This window comes from Anguilla anguilla, chromosome 6 (assembly GCF_013347855.1).
Source record: "Anguilla anguilla isolate fAngAng1 chromosome 6, fAngAng1.pri, whole genome shotgun sequence".
NCBI lineage: Eukaryota > Metazoa > Chordata > Actinopteri > Anguilliformes > Anguillidae > Anguilla > Anguilla anguilla.
Genome location: NC_049206.1, coordinates 11998511 through 12018543, shown reverse-complemented (window position 1 = coordinate 12018543; position 20033 = coordinate 11998511). Strand labels below are relative to the sequence as shown.

At 43.1% G+C, this 20033-nt stretch overlaps 2 protein-coding genes across 4 annotated transcripts in view; one reads left to right on the top strand and one right to left on the bottom strand.

Annotated features, from left to right (window-relative positions):
* Nucleotides 1-6340: 6340 nt before the first annotated feature.
* On the bottom strand, nt 6341-19561 carry selenof (selenoprotein F). The gene is made up of 5 exons (XM_035422328.1): nt 19255-19561; nt 16933-17100; nt 10940-11003; nt 8163-8212; nt 6341-6968 (listed from the first exon to the last, which is right to left on the bottom strand). Exons 1-5 carry the CDS (start codon nt 19300-19302, stop codon nt 6837-6839), a joined length of 462 nt encoding a protein of 153 aa, XP_035278219.1. The 5' UTR covers nt 19303-19561; the 3' UTR covers nt 6341-6836.
* hs2st1a (heparan sulfate 2-O-sulfotransferase 1a) overlaps nt 18288-20033 on the top strand; it is a 67375-nt gene continuing 65629 nt past the window's right edge. The window contains exon 1 of one of the 3 annotated variants that reach the window (XM_035422325.1): nt 18288-18325. In XM_035422325.1, the coding sequence (XP_035278216.1) occupies nt 18303-18325 (23 nt within the window). In that variant the 5' untranslated portion in view covers nt 18288-18302. Of the gene's footprint in view, nt 18326-19821; nt 19964-20033 lie in introns of those variants that run through there. The other 2 variants (XM_035422326.1, XM_035422327.1) reach the window with 2 other exon arrangements.

Here is a 20033-nt window from a genome sequence, read left to right as displayed (position 1 = left end):
ACATGCTTTTGTAGCCTACCAAAAACAGAAGTACCATTTTTAAATCAATGAAGTGTAGTCAAGATCTATTGTTTTTTTTTTTTTGCGTTATTCATGCCATATTGTCTTTTGCAATTATACACAACACAATAGAGAGGTGCAAAATAAACAGAAGTATGCAATGTATGTATCTAAACCTTTTTTACTTGAATTTGTGTTCACCTCTTTAAATAATAAAGATTTTTCACAGATCAACATCTTTCTGGTTCATTTTCTATTCTATTCATATGCAATGGCAGAGGAAATCAGGAACGGGGCAGATTCTTTTTCATGACACTGTATATCTATATAAAAGAATAAAATACATTTTCCTTATTAATTAAAATACTTTGCTTGAGTCTATATTCAATTGAGAAACTCCTGAATTTAGAGTCAATGATGATGAAAGTTATGACAACTGACTTCAAATTGAGTGTCACTTGAACAGTATAAAGAGTGTAAAGACTTGTTGATAAGTAGGCAATCCTAGTAGCCATTCTCACTACATCCACAAGAGGATGCTATGAGCTTCAGATTATATTCTTTCAGGTTTAGTTTGTTTTGATTGGCAGACAGTGTTCATGTACAATGAAAGATATTTTTGATAATCTCAAACATTTTCAGATGTACACATGAACAGAATGAGGAGACATAAATGGAAATAAGCAAAAGGTAAATTCTGTACAGATATTAGGGGGGGATTTTTCCACAGAGAGAGGTCAATGCGTGGAATAGCCTGCCAGGTCAGGCAGTAGAGGCAGAAACTCTGGGGATTTTCAAGACCAGGCTTGATACGATGCTAGATTCTATCTAGTCTGTTGGTAATCAGAGCAATAGGTAAAATTTAGTCAGGAAAATGGCAAGCATTTCTGGGCTGAATAGCCTGTTCTCATTATGTCATTACTATAAATATAAACATACATTTTTATATTATACCGGTATTATAACAGTTATCAACTAGCACAATAAACACACATTACCTCTTCAGGGGTCATCACAATCACAATACATGGCTTTGGGGTTTCATTAACTATATTTGCTTCCAGCCATTGTAAAGCTGGCAGGTCATCAGAAACTTCTGAAAATCTAAAATATTCACACAAACATACAAAAATGGTCTGTGTCAATAAAAAACATACTAAAACTACAGTACAGTACCCCCGGTAATATGAAGTGTCCTGGTTTATTAATGGGTTTATAGCAATTAATTTAGCTCTCCAATGGAAGGATACTGATACAGCTCATGAACACAGCCATCTGTTGTGAAATTATTAATAATTATCCCATTGTGGTGCATGAATAATCTCAATTAGGGATGTGATGATGAACAAATATGTACAACTCATGCCAGCGCTGACAGTTGTAGGCAGCCCCATAAGGCAATGCAGTTTCATTGCCCAGATATTGCAGGGTAGGATGCCAGCATCTCATTGTACAACAGTGATCCCTGCTGGTCAAAAAGGCACCCCCAAGAACACCAGTTGAATCGGTGGTAAAGAGGTTCTCGTGTAGATTTACACACATTTACTTGTATTGAGCAGTATTAATGATTACAATAACGCATTTCATAATATTTTAAATATGTCTGTACTGTGGAGGTTTTTCATCTGCTTTTGACTAATTGAAATATAATAGAAATACTCAAATTAAAAAATAATGAATCAGAAATACACATTGAAACTAGAACAAAAAAATGATAAACCATTAAGAAACAAAGACACCAGAAAAAATATATGGAATTTTAGATTAAACAGTTCCATATTTTGATATTGTATCAGATGAGACTTTACTCTGAAGTACTATTTCCCCTGAGTGAGTCGGCATATATCCAAGGTTCTCATTTCATTAAGGGCATTTTTCCTTGGCACTGTAGCCCATGGCTTGCTCCTTGGGGCCTGGGGTCAAAATTTCTGGAAAGTGAATTGAGCCTTTTGCGACTCTTCAAAAAATGAAAAAACCAAACAAACAAAAAAAAAACTAGAAAATCAAATACTGCATGTTTCCTTGTTACAAACGTTCATCGTTACCTCAGTTTGACTGAAATCACTGTGAAGAGAAGATAGAAATAAGACAGACTGTGCAGGAGGAGTATGGAAAAATGTGTTTTTCAAAAAAATTTAAATGGTGAGAAAATTGTCGGCGAAGCCTGGTAGTCTAATTGGCAAAGTCGTAGAGCATACATGCCAGAATCTGTGTACCATATTTGTATTTGGCCTAAATTGGAGTTACAGTGTAGGAGATAGAGCCTTTTATATTTGGGTCTTTAATTATCGCACCACCATCCGGCCAACTGGAAAAATATTCCTTGTGTCTGAGTTTTCACATCATATCTGTTACAGGCAAACATTTATGCATTTACAATCTCAAGGGAATTAGCAAAAAGACGGAGAAAAAAAAACCCCCATAAAAACAAAAGGGCTCCAGCCCTACAGGCTTGGACCCCTAGATACAGACTGCACTGATTCATCTGCAAATAGAACACCATACATTTTAATTTGCCAGCATAGGTGATAGATTCCTTGTCACTCACCACCCAGGAAGTTCAGTCACACAGCACGACACAGATTGGATAATTAAAGCTTTCTGAGACACGTGACACCTCTGTAAACAAAGTTACAGCATGCAGACAGGCAAAGCAATCAAAAGCAGCATGACACTAAATTCCAACGACTTTGATGGACCTACTTTACACCACTGCCACCCAGTCAGCAATAGCAACGCAGCTGTTAAGGTCAGGCAGCTGAAAAAATGTCAAACAGAATGATTCTGAATTTATTTACCAAGGCAATAATGTGACACAACAACAGATGGAGGGGTTCTGTCTGAGGGGATTTAAAGGGAAAATCGCATCTAAAAAAAGCCTTTAAAATTTTTTTTGTTGTCAAATTCAAATTTCAACCGGCTCTGGTAAACCCATTGTATGGCTGAAGTCTTGTTTTGGCATAGGAAAGCATGCTAAAGTCAATATTCAGACCCAAACTCTTTTTTTGTGTCAGTGGGGCACAAGGCAGCTGTAGGAGCTCAGAGTTCTTCATCAGTGTGGTGCCAGGAAAGCTGAATGTAATCTATACAGCTCAAGACAATGATGTTAAGAATTACCCAAGTCAATGAGAGAATGAAAATAACAGGCTATGTGCTTAAGGGCTAGCCTAGCCCTTGGTTACAGAAAGAAAAAAAACAAACAAAAAGAACTCATGAACCCCCACTGAATTTTGTATTGTTGCAATGCCAGTGGGAGGTGGTCCCTTTTGGCTTTGCGTTTCGTTCAGGGAAAGAAAAGGTACAAAAGGTACAGAATTCTTAATGCAAGCATGTTTGCATTAGTTTTTTCCATTCTAAGTAGGCATATAAGATGCCGCGCAAGACAACTTTGTCTATCTTCTCAAGATGCACTATTGTGAACAGAATTCGACATAATGTAAGTGCACTCAAAAGCTTGTGACGCAGACTTACAGTATTACCAACAGAGGGCGTCCGTGCACCTAAATTCAGGGGCTTGACAGAGCTGAGAATAATTCAGTCCTTACTGCATATACTCTCATTACAGTATATGCCTACATGAAGTCTGGCACATTGTATGGGTATATGTACGCTATGCTATTTTATATGCACAGCATTATGAAATCAGTCACTCAATTGAGGCATGTAGGTTTGTAGATGGATACATCTAGCCGGGGATCAGAGTAATTGATTATTCATGACAGACTGACTGCAACACTCAAACCTGATGACAGGTTGGCCAGTGATAGTAAAGTCTAAACAATGCCTTATCCCTATCGCAACCAACAGTTTCTATTTTGCAGTTAAATAGTCAGACTAGGCCAAGCTATGGCAGACCAGGAGTGACACAACCTCAATAAGATCAAGACTGCCTTCAGTGTTTCGGATGAATAAGGTGAAAAATCTTCAGATTGGAATCGTTTTTTAAAGTAATTACACAGACAAGGCAATAAAACCGATGGAAAACAACTGCAGCAACAAAATCACTGAGCCTCCAAGAACGACCGAGAAAACTCGACTAAATATAGTCCAAGCTACGAATCATTTATATCTGTGTAATGATCAATGTTTTATTATTTTTTACCCACGGCTAGGAAACTAGTTTATCTGGCCTACAGCCTGTGCAATTCCGTTTTATGGGGACGGGTTAAACAAGGTCTTTTCAAGTGCAAAACAGTATCTTACCTGACCTGGACTCTCTCTGAACCTGTTATCCACAGTAAAATTACACATAAATGAAAAAGTCACATGACCCTGATGGGAGATGTCACTGTGCTGGTAATAGCCCATCCTTCAGCCACAGTAGTTTAAGGTTCATTAGTTACTATGTTAATATCATAATACAAAGCATCCTCGTATACACAATTATTTCCGTTTTTTATCAAAATCTGCACTTTGTAATGAACATATTATGAACTGTATTACTAAAGATGCTCACTACATTCTGTACGCTGTGCAACTCACAGAAAAGCATTTTCCTAAGAAACTGCTGACTTAAAAACAATTTACTCCGAAAGACTGTTCCCACAACAGCAATATGGAACTACAGTAACAGAATCAAATGTAAAAACAAAATTAATTATGATGCAAAGTACTCAAACATAGCCTATCATTTCAATATGGAAAATACTTTTTATATTCAGTGAGCTACATGTTTGGGACAAAGACATTTTTCCTTGATTTGGCTTGGCACGCCACAATTTTAGATTTGCAATCAAGCAATCATCATGCTGTTAAAGTGCACATGCTCAGCTTTTATTAAAGGCTATTTTTATAAATTTTTCAATATGTTGAAAATACAGCACTTTTAATGTAGACCCCAAATTTCAGGGCACCGTAACGGTTGGGCCAAATGACGTCACCGGTGTTTGACTTCACAGGTGATGAGTCAGCTGTGTTCAATTGCGTCCTTAGTACAGGTATAGGAGAGCTTTCAGTATCTAGTCCAGATTCTGGGTATTTCATTGCCTTTGGAGTCTGTTATTGCCGTGTGTCGACATGTGGGTCAGAGAGTGCCAATGAAACTTAAGGAAACCTAAGAAATAAGAAGAAAAAAAACAGGCAGAGACACAGGCTTAACCTTAGGCTTACCAAGATCAACTGTTGGGACCATCAATAAGAGAGCACTGGTGAGCTCAGTAATTGCAAAGGACCTGGTAGGCCAAGGAAGACCTCTACAGTTGATGACTGAAGAATTCGCAACATAATGAAGAAAAAAAACCCAAACACCTGTCTAACAGGTCAGAAACACTCCTCAGGAGGCAGGCGTTGATGTTTCAGTGACAACTGTCTGTAGAAGGCTTAACGAACAAAATCAGAGGTTACACTGCAAGATAAAAAAAATGAGTTCACAGCAAAAACAGGATATTCAGGTTACAGTTTGCTAAGAGTACTCTTAGGACCAGAGTACCAGAGGTCTGGGAAAAAGGTCTTGTGGACAGATGAGACCAAGATTCACTTGCATCAGACTGATGGCAAGAGCAAAGGGTGGAGGCCAAAGGAACTGTCTAAGATCCAACACACTGTAAAAATTGCTGTAAATTCTACATGTTGAAACCAGTGAATGAAAATACCCTAAAATAAAAGAATAACCATGAAATGGCTAAGGAAAAGCAGTAAAAGTAAAAGTGCTTCTTCAGTACATCCTGCAGTGTCAGAGCCGATCCTCTACAGAACAGTCAAAGATCAGAGATAAAAAAAAGATCCTCCAGAGATAAAAAATAAATAAATAAATTTTTTTTTAAAAAGATTAGATTCAGGAATTCTTTCAAGTTTGAACATAGGAACCAAGTATCCTTCAGGGTTGTGGTCTGTTTACAACTGAACACACCCTGTGAAAACGGAATTCATAAAACAGCTCAGGTACCTTTACTGAACCTACTGGCACCTGCAGCACATGCATTTTTAAAGCCATTTAAAAATTCATCTCACCTCATGTATTTCATTATCTTACAACAGATGGGAGAGTCGCAAGATTAATATGCCCATTATATCAAAACATTACTTTGTTACTACACACACCGCCGGGGTAACACCAAGTGCGTCTGAAATATTGTCAAACAATTACACTGTCAGCCATTACGTATAATGACAAAAATATTATTTCGGGGTTCACTAGTACACAGATAATATTTCATATATTAAAACCATAATATTTCATAAACCTTTTTTTTTTTTACTGGATACATCAAGTATTGGCGAACATCACGGTTCAAACTTCACAAGATCTGAGTGATCACAGAAGCTTACCGTGTGGGGGAAGCGCTCAGAGTTCAGGAATGAAGAGTAAAACGAAAGCACAAATGAGAGGCGAAGCAGAACAAGCGGGTACGACGCCTCGGTTTTATTGGTTTCTCTCCGGACCGGAAGCTCGCGGCTCCCGCGGTGCGTAGCGCCCCAGAGAGCGCACAAGGGGGACATCAGGCCTCTCATCCCAGCGCTGGTTTACTGAGAGGCCCTCACAGACGTGCGCCCCCTGCAGGCGCAACAGCACGCGCGGGGGGGCCGGTGAGCTCCTAGCCCAAACGGTACAAAACTGTACAGAGCTACGCTACAAATGATATCAAAGTGTGAAATGGAGCAGAACTACTGCATAAAGACTACTTTTACAGGGCTAATCAAGGCTAATCACTGTGAAGGTGTATTTATCAACAAAAATCTACTTGAGCTAAAAAAAAACAAAACAAAACAAAAAAAACAAACAAAAAAGTATTTAAACAGCAACAATAACACACATTTAAGGCCTGGCAGATACGCCTCGGTATCAGTCGATTCAGAAAGGGTGGACAAAATGGGGGAAAGAAAGTGCCAAAGATTCTTTAAATGCGGTCGAGCTTCTCGCCGAGGAATTCCTCCACGCTGTCGGTGTTCCACTTGAGGATGCTGAGCTCCTCGGCAATGTTCCCGTCATCGTCCAGCAGCTTGAGCACGGGGTCTGAGCCTCGGACGTACTGGAAACGGACCACACAAAAAAACAAAAGCTCATTCAAATCCGCGGTTTGTGAAAGGTTTCCATGGCTTGACTCCTTTCGTCCTTTCCCAAGCAATGCTCTTCAAAAATGGGTAAAAGTCATTGGCTCTAAACGTACTCGCAAAACATCGGCCAGTAAATCTGATGAAAAATCGGACATTGTGACACGCCGTATTAAAAGCCACTTAAAAAAGTCTTTATAAGTCTTTGCCAAAGTGCTATTACCAAATCCAATTACCGGTATCATTCTCTCTCACCTTCAACAATTAAGCGCTAGGGTAATTGTGCCGGCAGACTATTTACACTGACACATTTGGGCCCTTTACGGCAGGCAGTGAGACGCCACTCTCCTTCCCGCGTGTCAAAATAAAAGCAGGGCACATATCCCCATCTGGCAAGGTCCCCCTGCTCTAGAGAGCAGGCCAATCCTTCACTGTCTTCTTAATGAGCAGCCCTGGTTCCGACTGTTGCGCTTGGTTGGGCGGCTGAAACGTACACTGGTCTGTGTCAGACTCTGGGCCGATCCTTACGGCGTACGGATAGGCAGGGGCAGGTGGCGAACCGAATGGACGGAGCCATCCCGTTGATTTAAGGACAGGCGAACATGTGCCGCGAGGTGACCCCAAACAGCGGACCTGTCTCGCAAGGATCCCGTCTCCCCTACTAGTTCTGGGAGTCCCATGCACAGAATCGTGTGTGACTGGCACTATCGGAGATGTTTTTTTTGCGCAAGGTTCAACACCTGTCAACTACAGGCAGACAGGTGCCAACTAGTGCCAACACTTCCAGTAGAAAATAAAAGTATGCCTTCAAATACGTGGTGATGCACATAATTGAAGGTATGATGAACTGCAAACACCATCTGGCACGTGCTCTGCTAGGTTAACTTTAGGTGTGGATAATAAAAACCGCAACTGTCCCAGAGCCCTAGAAATTATCCTTGATCTATAGATAGCCAAAAGTGTACGACTTAATGGGCACACGATATTCACAATCAAAATGAATACATTAAGTTAATGTAGCCTGAAAGCATTCCATATGGGGAAAAGCTTCCAATCGCACCATACTGACTTCAATTAGAGAAGTGGCTCATTTGATGCAGACATGTTGAGAAAAGCATTTGGAAAAAAATGCTACTTATCTGGATGAGTGAACGGCACAAAATGTTCCTTACCTTGATCTGAAGACCTCTGAACATCTTTGGCTTGTCACTCCTGACAAAAGCTGTGAGAACACAATAAATATTATTGTTTATTCTTATTACTGTTTATTATTATTATTGTTATTATTATTATTATTACCACCACCATAAAGAGGACAATTAAGTGTAAATCTGTGCGGTATTTTATTTTTTTTTGTTAACAACTGTTTATTGATTTTCCAAAAACAAACAAATATAAAAAAGGGATAGCATTATAAAATGTAGGAGTATTTTTACATATGATCAATTTATACTGCTGAATATTAATTGCGGTCTTTCAAGGTATACACTGTGCCCAATGTGGGAATGACCACTGCAGTGCCTGAGTTGTAAGACCAGTCCATAAATCGCTAACACAGTCCTGCCTTACTGGCCAGGCTAACCCCAAACTCAAAAGCCTGGACATGCTGCACATTTCTGTCCCTCAGGCTCAGGCCTGTGATGTAGGGTTCCTTCATTATCTGTACAGCCATGAGAGAAAACACGAGAGGGACAGTGCTGATGTCTGCTGTTACTCCACTGTGATACCGATCCTTCCAGGCAATGTCGGCCTCCACAAGACTCAAAACTCATTACATCCTCCCACCTCTAGTGACCCCCCCCAATCCACACGTATCCTGGTGTGGACAGAGCTCTGAAAGATTTGGGTCTCTATAAGTTAGGAGTATAGGGGGGGAGTCTCGGAAGGATCCAGTTTCACTCCCAAAGCCAGGGAACCGATGATACTGCTAGAACGATTTCCAATATGTCAGGGGTCCAAATGCACCTTTGGTCTCTGCCTCCCCCTCCTCTGGCACAACGAGGGCAGGCTGGGAGCATTAGGGCTCGTAACTCTCCCCAGAGGGAATCGCTCAATTACACGGCGTTTAACAAGCGTACCGCAGCCAGCTGCCGGGGACGCCGAGCCTGCTGCCTGCAGGAACAGGCTGTCCAGGTCACAGTCTGCGGGTCACAGTGAACGGATGACACGGGCGCTTCCACGCCAAGCGGCCGCGCTCACAGCGAGCTTCTCGTCCTCCCCGCGGCCGCGGCAACCGGGCAGCACGGATCGTTTACGGCACGCCCAGTTAAAATAAGCGGGACCCGCTAAAGCGATCCATCGCGGCTTATGAGAACGCACCTCGGCGGCTCATGTGGGGGGTGTGTTTATTTTCAAATGCAAATTTATTCGTATAGCGTATTTTACAGCAGTTGTCACAATATTTTTTACAGACAACCCTGGCCTAAACCCCCACAGGAGCAAGCCTAAGGCAACAGTGGCAAGGAAAAACTCCCTGTGGCAGATGGGAAGAAACCTCGGAAGGAACCAGGCTCAAGGGGGAAACCCATCCTACTCTGGTCGGCTCAGGGTGCCAACTGGTGACCAACATGTCAGTCAGTTTTATGGAGTTTATGATGTGGCTCAGATGATGGGTGGGGTCGGGTGGCGGTGATGGGGAGCAGCAGGTGGCGACAGTTTATTTCACTTCACTGATCCGGCACACGCGTTAGCGCACGCCCAACTGCACCGCAAACAGCCTCCCAATCGTCAATATAGGGATTTGGTTTAGGTTTGGACTTTTGAGATCAGTGGCTTTGAGGCAGTCATTTTCCTTATTTCACACAGGGCCAGTCGCTAATATGATGGCTGAGAAGTTCTAAGAGGAACATCGCAATCGATAATCCTGACTCAGCAACCCTCTCCTCATGCTTGTATGAGCCTACAAAAGCCCTAAAATCAATGTATTCCTGTACAGGAGGCCTCCAGTGTATAGAGGCGGACGCCTGAAGTCGAAGACAACGTCTTGTTAGCTGCCAGGGACAGTGCCTAATCAGATACAAGCAGGGGTTAGCATCAAAGCGCAGGTTTGCCTTGCGTAGTACAAAACTGGCTCTCAGACAAGAACCTTTCACTTTCTGCTGTGTTCTGTTCACATTAACTGCTAAAGTTCAAAGTAAATGTGCTGACGGAGGAAGCTAGCTAGGAAACAAGCTGCCCTCTCTGAGTCACTCTAACAAGCCCAATTATAGCAGGGGCTGCGGGGGGGGGGGGGGGGGGGGGGGCTTTCGGTCCCGTGCTCACACACGCGCCGTCACCAGCCCAAAGTCTCAAAGCAGCGCCGGGACTACGAGTTAGGACCCAAAATGTAACAGTGCAACAAATCACCTTATGTTTAAAGGGAAAACCATCATTTGATGTTACTGTATTTTACTGATCTCTCCCGTTGGAAGACAGAAAATAACCCTATTCTCCTAAGCTGTGGTTCTCTAAATTTCTCACTTTCAGTGCCCAGTATTAGTAAAAGGCCAGCTTTAAGCTGTGGAAACTGCAACGGGAGGCTGTTGTGTGGACCTGTCCCAGGATCCTCCACTGCCCCGCCCACGACGGCGGCCCTGGTAGAGCAGGCTGCCTTCAACCCTCCGTGGGATGGATGACAAAGTGCACAGGCTTCAGCAGCTCCTCTCTAATGTGTTTCCACATCAGTGTGGAAGCCTTCGGGTGTGCAGTGTCACTCTGGGCCCACAGACTGCTGCTTCACAGACACCATTATGCCCCTCTGCTTCCGGAGGGGGAAGAGGCTTTGTGCCGGACTGATTCTGAGAGGAGTCCTGGCCCGAGGGGGCGGGGCAGGCTTCACTGAGCGCAGGGGAAGCTACGCGTGGCGACGCAGGTGCAGAAATCACACCCGCCGCTCGGTCACTGCCCGGGGGAGGGCGGAGCCTCCGTCGGGCCTCCGCGCGGCGGGAGAGCAGCCGGTTGGGTCACTCACCTTGGACTTGAGGGAACCGCCCCAATTTTCATCCGCAGACTTCCAGGATGGCACCGGGGTAGTGCTGCCGAGGGGGAGAGAGAGAGAGATTGGTTCACAGACACGCCCGAAAAGAGACAGAGCCCCACTCGTGCTTATCCAGGCCAATGGGAGAAGCCGTTACAAAGACGCGCTCTGCTGGAGACTCACAGAAACAGCAGTGACGAGGAAAAATCTCTAACTGACTGTGTGTGTGTGAGCATACGTGTGTGTGTGTGTGTGTGTGTGTGCTCTCTGCCAATCAAAACGGTGAAAGGGCTGACGAGGATGATTCGCCTGACTGGGTGACCATGGCGTCTCAGGAGAATACACAATAGAAACAGAAATTAATAATAAAAAGAGAGAGAGAGAGAGAGAGAGCTGTACTGCCTTCCGATCTGAAAGACAGCTCTGCATCCTGGCGCGATAGATAAAGAATTAAGTCCCGAAACAATTACGCTAGCAGAACGCGCTAACTCCCAGGGGGGAAAAACAAGTCTGCAGTCGTACCTCCAGCTAGTGCGATAGACAGTGCCACACTGTGAATGACAGCAGGGCCAGGAGAGCCCCTGTAACGACGCCGCTGTAATGGCTTTGTGCTTGGATTACAGCTTTAAAGCGCAACGAGCCCCCACGAGAAACCGCCGTGACACACACAGACGTGTGAATTACAGATAACGGCTCACAATAGGCCAATCATTTAAATGACAATGAAGAACTGCGCTCCTCACTGAACTTGTGACCCGACTATCACGGTTTTACATCTTGGGAAAACTGGAAAGTGTCTTTGAAGGTGCTAAATCACGAAAAACAAAAATGCGTTACGTTGCCCTTACTATGAATCTTCCCCACTGCGCCTTTCTTGCCTCTTTATAATATATAAAAAAAAATAGATTTATATAAAACTTTCTGTTAGAGTTCTTCAGAATAAGGTTGTCTTCCATCTCCAATCTCCTAAGACAGGGCTGTCAAACTTGAATCGAAAATCGAAAGGAAACCATAAATGCCTGCAGACCCTGTTGGCCCTCAAGGACTGAAGTTTGGCTAAGATTTCTCTAAGGGAACAGGCTCTCTCTTTCTGCAGTTAGATACACTCCTCAGTGAGATGGACAAACTCATGACAAATAATTTGAAAATATTTCAAGTGCTCAAATGCTACATTTTTTTTCTCTGTCTCCTCAGCAGCCAAAAGCTCTTCAGGTGATTACTGAGGGTTTAGAGTACATTACAGACAGCAGGAATGTCATCCAGCTACACTATCTGCGCAAGGTACGAATGCGGACGCCTCACCGAAACAAAACTGAAAGCTGAACCAGTACTTAACACCAAAATTTGGACTTAACAATGAAAATTTAACGGAGGGCAAATCTGATGCTTCCGGGCACGAGCGGCGTAACACACGCACACCACAGCCAAACACAAAGCCTTTAGCTTCAAGGAGAGCCCCTGGCCCTAGCGCCAAGGACGGACAGCCCGCGCGTGAGGAGCTAGCGCTAGCGCTAGCCACGTGCTCACGGGTACCCCGGGCGGGCGAATCGATTCCGCCGGAGCAATTAATGCGCTGTGATGGGCCGTATTTCAGGGCCATTAAAGCGAGCGGCTCTGCATACGGAGGTGGTCGGGGCCCGGGGCCCGGTGATGGATGGCGCCGTATCGCTGCCGGCGTGTGCCGTTCGCCGTTTATTTCTTTTTTCGGCTTTTCGAGGAAATTGGTATTCCGGGGCGACGCCCACCGCGCATGCAAATTAATTTGCCGGTCAGCTTCCTGCCGCAAAATCGCACACGGACACCGGGATTTTCCCAGCCCCCCCACTCTGGTGTGTGGGATCAAGGTTAATTAAATGCCTCTCTTCGTTACTGGCGAGCTGATTGCACTCGGGGGAAATCGTATTAACCTTGGGCGTGCTGATTAGAGTATTGAATTATAGCTTTGGATCATTGTCTGCAACTCAGAAATGTTTCTCGGGAATGTGGGAGGATTCAATAACTTAATACCACCTCCTGAATGTGACCAGTGGTCTCTTTCGGTTGCTAACGTGGTACGAAGAGATAATAACGCTGCAGACCATCGGTTATCTGATTATGGCTCGCAGAGCAGACTTCTCACTTTGCTCTGCATATTGCTCGCGGTTGTTTTAACAGAATTACACTGGCAGCAACTTCAGCGTAGCTGCCCGCGCTTAAAGCTTGTTTTAGAAATCATTCCGACACCCAGCTGAGATGAGTTTTCTACATCACACCACTTTAAATGCTACTTAACTGCAGCTCGCATTCATCAGGAAAAAATCACTATCCTCGGCTGGAAAAACAACGACTGAATCTTGTTTGGAGCTCAGGACTGCAGAAGAAAATCAAATATATTTGGCAGTAGTTTAGGGTCAGTGTTTGAAAACAGATTTTAAATTTGATAAGGCAAATGTGCTAAGCAATGCTATTCTAAACCACCTTTTCAGTCAAGAATTGCAAGCTATATTCAAAGCCTGATTTACTAAAACTGTTAGCATGTGCACAACCTTTTAGCACAAGCAAAACTGATAGCACAACCAATGACTGGCGCAAAACAAATACCATGACCAATCAATGGTCATGTTATTGGTTTTGTGCATGGTAAAGTGTTTTGCACATGCTAAAGGTCTTAATAATTCAGGCCCCATAATCTATAATAAATATTTTTAAATATTCCATTCAAGTCAAGTGGGGGGAATGTAACTTTAAAGAAAGGCAAAAATCTGCTAGTCCTTAAATACCTGCGGATCACACGCCCGTGAAATTCACAGCGTGAGTCAGAAAAGGCCTGAAGTCCTGCATTAATTACCCACATCAATATTCAGGGCGTGCTGACGCAGCCGTTGACTCAGAAATAAAGGACAGGGACGCAGCCCTTCACATAACCGGCGGTGCCGGGGAGCCCGGTCAAAGTTAAAGGGCAAAAAGAAACTTCTTAACAAAATGGCTGAACTGTGGAGAATGCATTGATTTCTTCTCCTTTACCTCCGATAACGTCTCAGGCCTAATGTTGTCCTTAAGTCTTACGCTGTCGCAGTTCCTTAATTCCAGGATAGGCGGCAATTCAGCAGCGGTTAAGGGGGACGCGTCTCGTGACTGCGATGCAAGCGGGACTCCCAGATGCTGTAATTGCTTCGATAAATATCCGGCTGTATAAACTGCCAATAAATAAACTTTGCATGTCTGGGTCTCCCAAGATGCAGGCATCTCACGGGCAAATAAATAACGTCATGTATGATTAACCAAGTCGCGCGGTAATTACAACTGCCATCTTCTCAGTAAATAGCTGTCGCACATTAACCATCAATCCCGCGGAGACGAGAGCGGGGAGAGACGCGGTAGGCAGCTGCTTTTATGGGCAGACCCCGCGCCAATCAGTCGGGGAGCCGCACACGCGCGCGTGAGGGATGTTTGTTGGGGAGCGCTGCTGAAAGTGGGGCTGGCTATCCAAGGAGAGGAGGGCTATTTAAAGCAGCAGTGAAATGTTCTCGGGTAATTTCACGCGCAGTTGGTCTCACCTCCCACTCATCCCTCTCTGTTTAACATGGCGGCGGCAACCTGGAAGGGGCGGGACCGAATGGTGCCGCAGCCCCACGTTTCCACGCTCGGTTCTGGGCCGAGTCGGGCTGGGCTCACGCTGTGCACGGGCCTTGCTGTGAAGGCCTGCTAAGTTTCACCACTCTACCATGACTGTAAAACACTGAAGAAACTTACACATCAGGCTTATACCTCATAAGGACAAACTTTGCTTTGGATACAAAGTATAAAAATCATTTGGGTCAAAAATCATTCGCCATAAATTTGCCTCACAATGAAATGCATATGGTGATCACTCAACTTACCAAAAGCAAACTTTTTTTTTGTAAAAAAGAGAAATTATGTAATTCTGCCCCTAGTGTCATTTCTAAAGATAATGGCCCAGGTAGCAATATTTAGCATAAACTATTGTCACAGTAATAGATTTATAAGACTAAAGCTACCTGCCAGCATTATTTAATCACTATCTTGTATCTTCATTTTTGAATGTGGTACAAATAGTTTCCAGCATATTTTCAGCTTTCAGCAGTTCAACCAGCTGTTGGGAGCAGAATAGCCTCACGTCATTCTAAGAAACTATCAGGCCTGTACAGCCCCGACAGCAAATCTTACAACTTTTCACACTGTCAGAACAAAATGTCATCTTCATTGAGTTTCTGTCTAAAACAGGCCTCTTTCCCACCAGCACTGATGACAACAGAGAGAAGCTAAAAAAAATTCTCTCGACATTCCACAAAAACCTTTGGGCAATAACAGTAATAAAGTAGAGTACAAAAGGTTTCTGATATATTTGACTGCAGAGAGCCAAAGCAAGAACACAGAACTCTGAGAAGTCCATAAGGACTGAAACTACTCGGCGGGTGGGTAGAATGTCCGAGATTATGAAACCTCTTTAGCCCGCTGCCTTCCTGCCAGAGTTTTTGACTACATTGAAACCCTGAAAGGTCGAGTGGAAAGGGAAGAATCCTCCTGCACTGGCTGGCCTATCACCATTTTAAAATTGTGAGCAACTGAATTATTATACACATTGGAAACAATTATATATATATTTTTAAAAAACACTTGTCATGACTCCTGCGAGGTAGACAACAGCTAGACCGGGGGGGAAAATCAAACCCAGAAAATAACCAGTGTATAAGCACGATGTGTAACTAGCTGTGCTGGCTTTCCAATCATCATCATGTTTTCAAGTCATGGTAACCCACACTACGGTCTTCAAGCAAAAATGCATTTTATTTCATAATAAAAGAAGGCTACACTGATTTCACAATAACAAATTCATCTGGCAACTTGAGCCATTACGTGATACGAGAGATTGTGGAAATGCTCTTTGCTGTTCAGCCAATCTTTTAAAAAGTATTTTAAAAAGTCAAACGGAAATGGGGTTGAACATCAATAAGCCCTTTGACAGAATATCAATAGACACGAAAGAAATGCTGAACATACTTTTAAATACTGTCTATAAGCTATTGAATAAAAATATAAAAATATGCTTGACCAGTGGAATGTAGATCTTTAGTGCATTTTATGAATTGGGCTAAATAGGCTTTATTAGCAGATATACTGTACTTGCTGTATGCAACAAAGTTATACATCTTATATCTCAGGGCTTTACTTCACAAACCCGGGATATTATTAGAGTGAAAATGTTAATCTGATATGGAACAATGTATTTAAACAGCTTGCTAAATGCTGCCATATGACATTCGCCTTGATGGAAACCGGAAAGCTTCATTCTCAAAGATGCATCGCTGACAGGGGCCGTCTTGATTTGTCCGTAAACAACACCAAAGGGTTAAAATATAACTAAAATTCAAACCGAACAGCGATAATGCATAATTTGTATTACATCAGGAGCAAACCCAGACTATGTAATATTGTTTGACTTTCAAGTAATCCTGCCCACAAGCTGCAATTATCATGGGAGAATAAATGGTTCAGACAATTAAAGACAAACAAAATGAAACATGATTGGGGGCATGTCCTCAAATCTACAACTGTCATTTCGCCTCAGCAGACGAACAGAAAAGCAAGTACAAAGCCAAGCTGATCCCGACTCATTTTATATTCTAAAATGCACAATAATTGCCACAACGGTACAATTGACCACCACAGAAAAAGAAAACACTTCTCAGCAACACTGGATGTATCTTTCAACCTGAGTTGAAGATGCATTAGTTCTTTGTTGTACATAAGTTCAGATGAATGGTAACGTTCATATGCTTAAATGTGCACTGAAAAATATATGTTGGTCGGTCATTTTTATATATAAATATTTGTTTATATGAAACCACTGTAGGATGTGAAACTGACAAAATAATCACAGTTTATCAGTATCTATAAGAGGGAGGGGGCATTTCTACAACAGAAAAATAGGTTCCGGGGCACTTTTCCATGGGGGGCGCATTTGGGCGTGACACGCGGCCCCTTACCTTCCTGGACTCGATCTGCGCCTCCTCCTGGCAGCACTGCCGGCAAAAGGGGTCCAGCTGCGCCAGGCTGAACTGGCCCAGCAGGTCGCAGGAGCTGCACAGGAGGTTGGAGGAGAAGCCCAGGTCCCGGCACGCCTCCGAGGAGAGCTCCACGCCGTACGCCGCCACCTGCGCCGACACAGAGAAAAGAAGGAGGGGCTCAGCGCGCCGCTCCACCCAATCGCACGCCGCGGAGAGCGACGCTGCCCCGGATCTTCCAGGGAGCCTGACAAATGACGGTGGGGGTGAGGGTGCACCCAGAGTAATACTTCACTGTGAAATAATATCAGAGGGCAGGAGGTCATTCTTGCTGGCTAAGCCCTGGGAGCGTTCCAAGCGTTGCTTTGCCATTATCAGAATGTCAGCTTGTGGTAAAAAGCCGACAGGAAAAATTAGAAACGTGTAGGCTGAGAAAAGTAAAATAAAGTAATCTCAATACCTGTATGTTATTCCCCTGCAATACGCCTCATGCTGTTCATACAAATGAAGGTGGTAAGCTTCTGGCTTTTTAAAAAGTGTTTCTATCCAAACACTTTCACAAAAACTTGGGCGCTAGGCCTAATCCAACCGCTAATGAATCCAGGTCAGATTTTCATTTCAGGAAACCTCACTTCACCATCACATTCTTAACCAGCAGCATTTGTAATCCAGAGAATAGCAACATGCAATTAGCCTTAAGCAAACTTCCAAACTCCCCCATGCAACTTCTCAAACCAATCACATTTATTCTGCCTGCATCATTCATTCACAGCACACTCAACATTTCCAGATTCCTACATTATTTGCAGATGGATAATATTATTATGGTCCCAAGTAAAAAGTTAACAGGGCAACCTAACCACTTTCCCAACCTTCAATTTTACACATTCAAAGTCAACATTCAAGAGCCTGTGCAAATCCTGTATCCTGGTCATAAACTATGCTGCAGATCTGTGAAAGAGTTCACTAAAAAAAAAAAAAAAAAAAAAAAAAAGACACAGACCTACACCTGCATTTCTGTAAACTAAAATGTGAACATATGAATAACATTTCCTAAATGATATACAAAAAAATATTGCTTGAACAAAATGTGGCACATTCTGATTGTGAAAATGGAAACTGTAGCACTTAGATAATATAATTTAACTCTCAAAATGACTCATTCTTTGGGGCTTAGAGGCAACACGGACCCTTCAGATACAGTTGTTCCATGTCAGCTGTTGTACAATGTCTCACTCAGAAAGGCCCTGGGTGGTCCCCGTAAATCTTACGCTTTCAAGGAGACGTTTTGATTACGCGAGTGCAACAAAGTACACACATAGGGCGAGTTTAACAGGTGTGGAGGATCAAATATGAGGACAACGCGCAAACAGAGGTAGGGGTGAGGGTGGTCTGGCATCCTGCATGGTCCACTGCCAATATTTTAGGAGCAGCGGAATAAATTGTTACCGTTTGTAATATTTAAGACTGTCAGCACCACCAGTTATCCCCTTTCCACCGGTTAGTTAAAAGGGAGCAGGATATTTTCGAAACTGTGGGCCTTCGGCTACAATTTGCCTCATATTGAGCAGCATCCATCTACAATGGTACATTTTAGCCAAAAGACTGAAATACTGAATCATATGGGCGAAGGTCTAATGCTTGTATTGAGAACGATTTACAGTTTATACGAACAAACAATGCTGGTTCAATCGGACAAGAAACCAAGTAAACGCCTGTATGTCTGGTTCTAATGCGATCTGAATACAAGTGATATTCTGCCACATACAAGGTGAAATCATTCCAAAAGCCTGTTAAGTGACCTAGAACTAAACGTTTCACATACTTGCAAAATCTAAATAGAATCACTGTATCACTACAACGATGCAACAAGAACTAGCTAACATTAGTTGAATTTGGCAACGATGCGACAAGCACTAGCAAAACGTTAGCGGAATAAAGGCAATTTAGCCAAAGCAGTCTCGCTTTGATAGGGAAGTACGGATGGATTGTTGGCGAGTCAACGTAAAATGCAGTTAGTTAGCCATTTTCCTTCATGCAAACCCTAGAACGAGGGTCACGTTTACGCGTAGTATTTTAAATTATGACCATTCTAAAACAATTTCTGATAAGCCATAAGGCCACGTCATACAGTCACTAGTCTCCCCTGCTAGCTAGCTAGCAGACCAAGTTACCGCATTTTCACATTTTCGTCACTATTATAAAATCACGTCATATTGTTTCACAGTTTTATTAAACATTGAACAAAACGAAATAATAAAATATGATTAATTGCAAACTAAATGAGAAGAAGTACATAATTACCGCTTGTAAGAGTGGCAAAAGCCACAGCAAATACACCTCGCCCGCCATCTTGGAATGTGGAACTTGCTGATAGGTCAGTGGGGTAATGCGCGGGCCTACGCTGAGTATATTGGTCCGTCTGTCTGCCTGTTTTTGGCGCTGTGTACTTTTTTTATTTTCTTACAATTTCTGTTAGTTATGCTACAACATCATAGCGTCATAAACATTTGTACTAAATTAATTTATATATTAAATACTAAACACACCTAACCGTCTATACATCTGGTTAACGTTCAAATTGCAGTATCACTAAGGATTCTATGATTTGAATAGTTTGCTGTGATATACTTGGTATGGTTAGCATTAATCAACTGGATTCAATAATATCGTTTTCATCAAAACCCCCTGGTAACGTTCGATTCAGGCAAGTTCGTGTTACTTCCGGGGAGTCAGGCTCCGGCCAATGAATCTATTCTATCCAATCGCTGCTTGGGAAATGTAACAGATCTTAAAATTCACGAATCACGGAGGCGGTCAGTGTTTGCGGTTGGTTGGCACGTCCAGTGGTCGTATTTTGTGGGTGGGAGTACTAGGCAGGCACTGTGGGATTGTCGCGCTACGCACGTAACACACGGGTATTCGCTGAGGAAAGGGAGAATAGGAGTGTGCATATTCGAGTTGTGAGTGTTTGTGTCCGGTGAGCCAGACTGAGATTGAGTCGGCTCCTCGGGTAATCTCCGGGAATGCGAGTATCCCTTCCCTTTTTTAAGACTATTGTACGCATTGTGTGATTTCTTTCT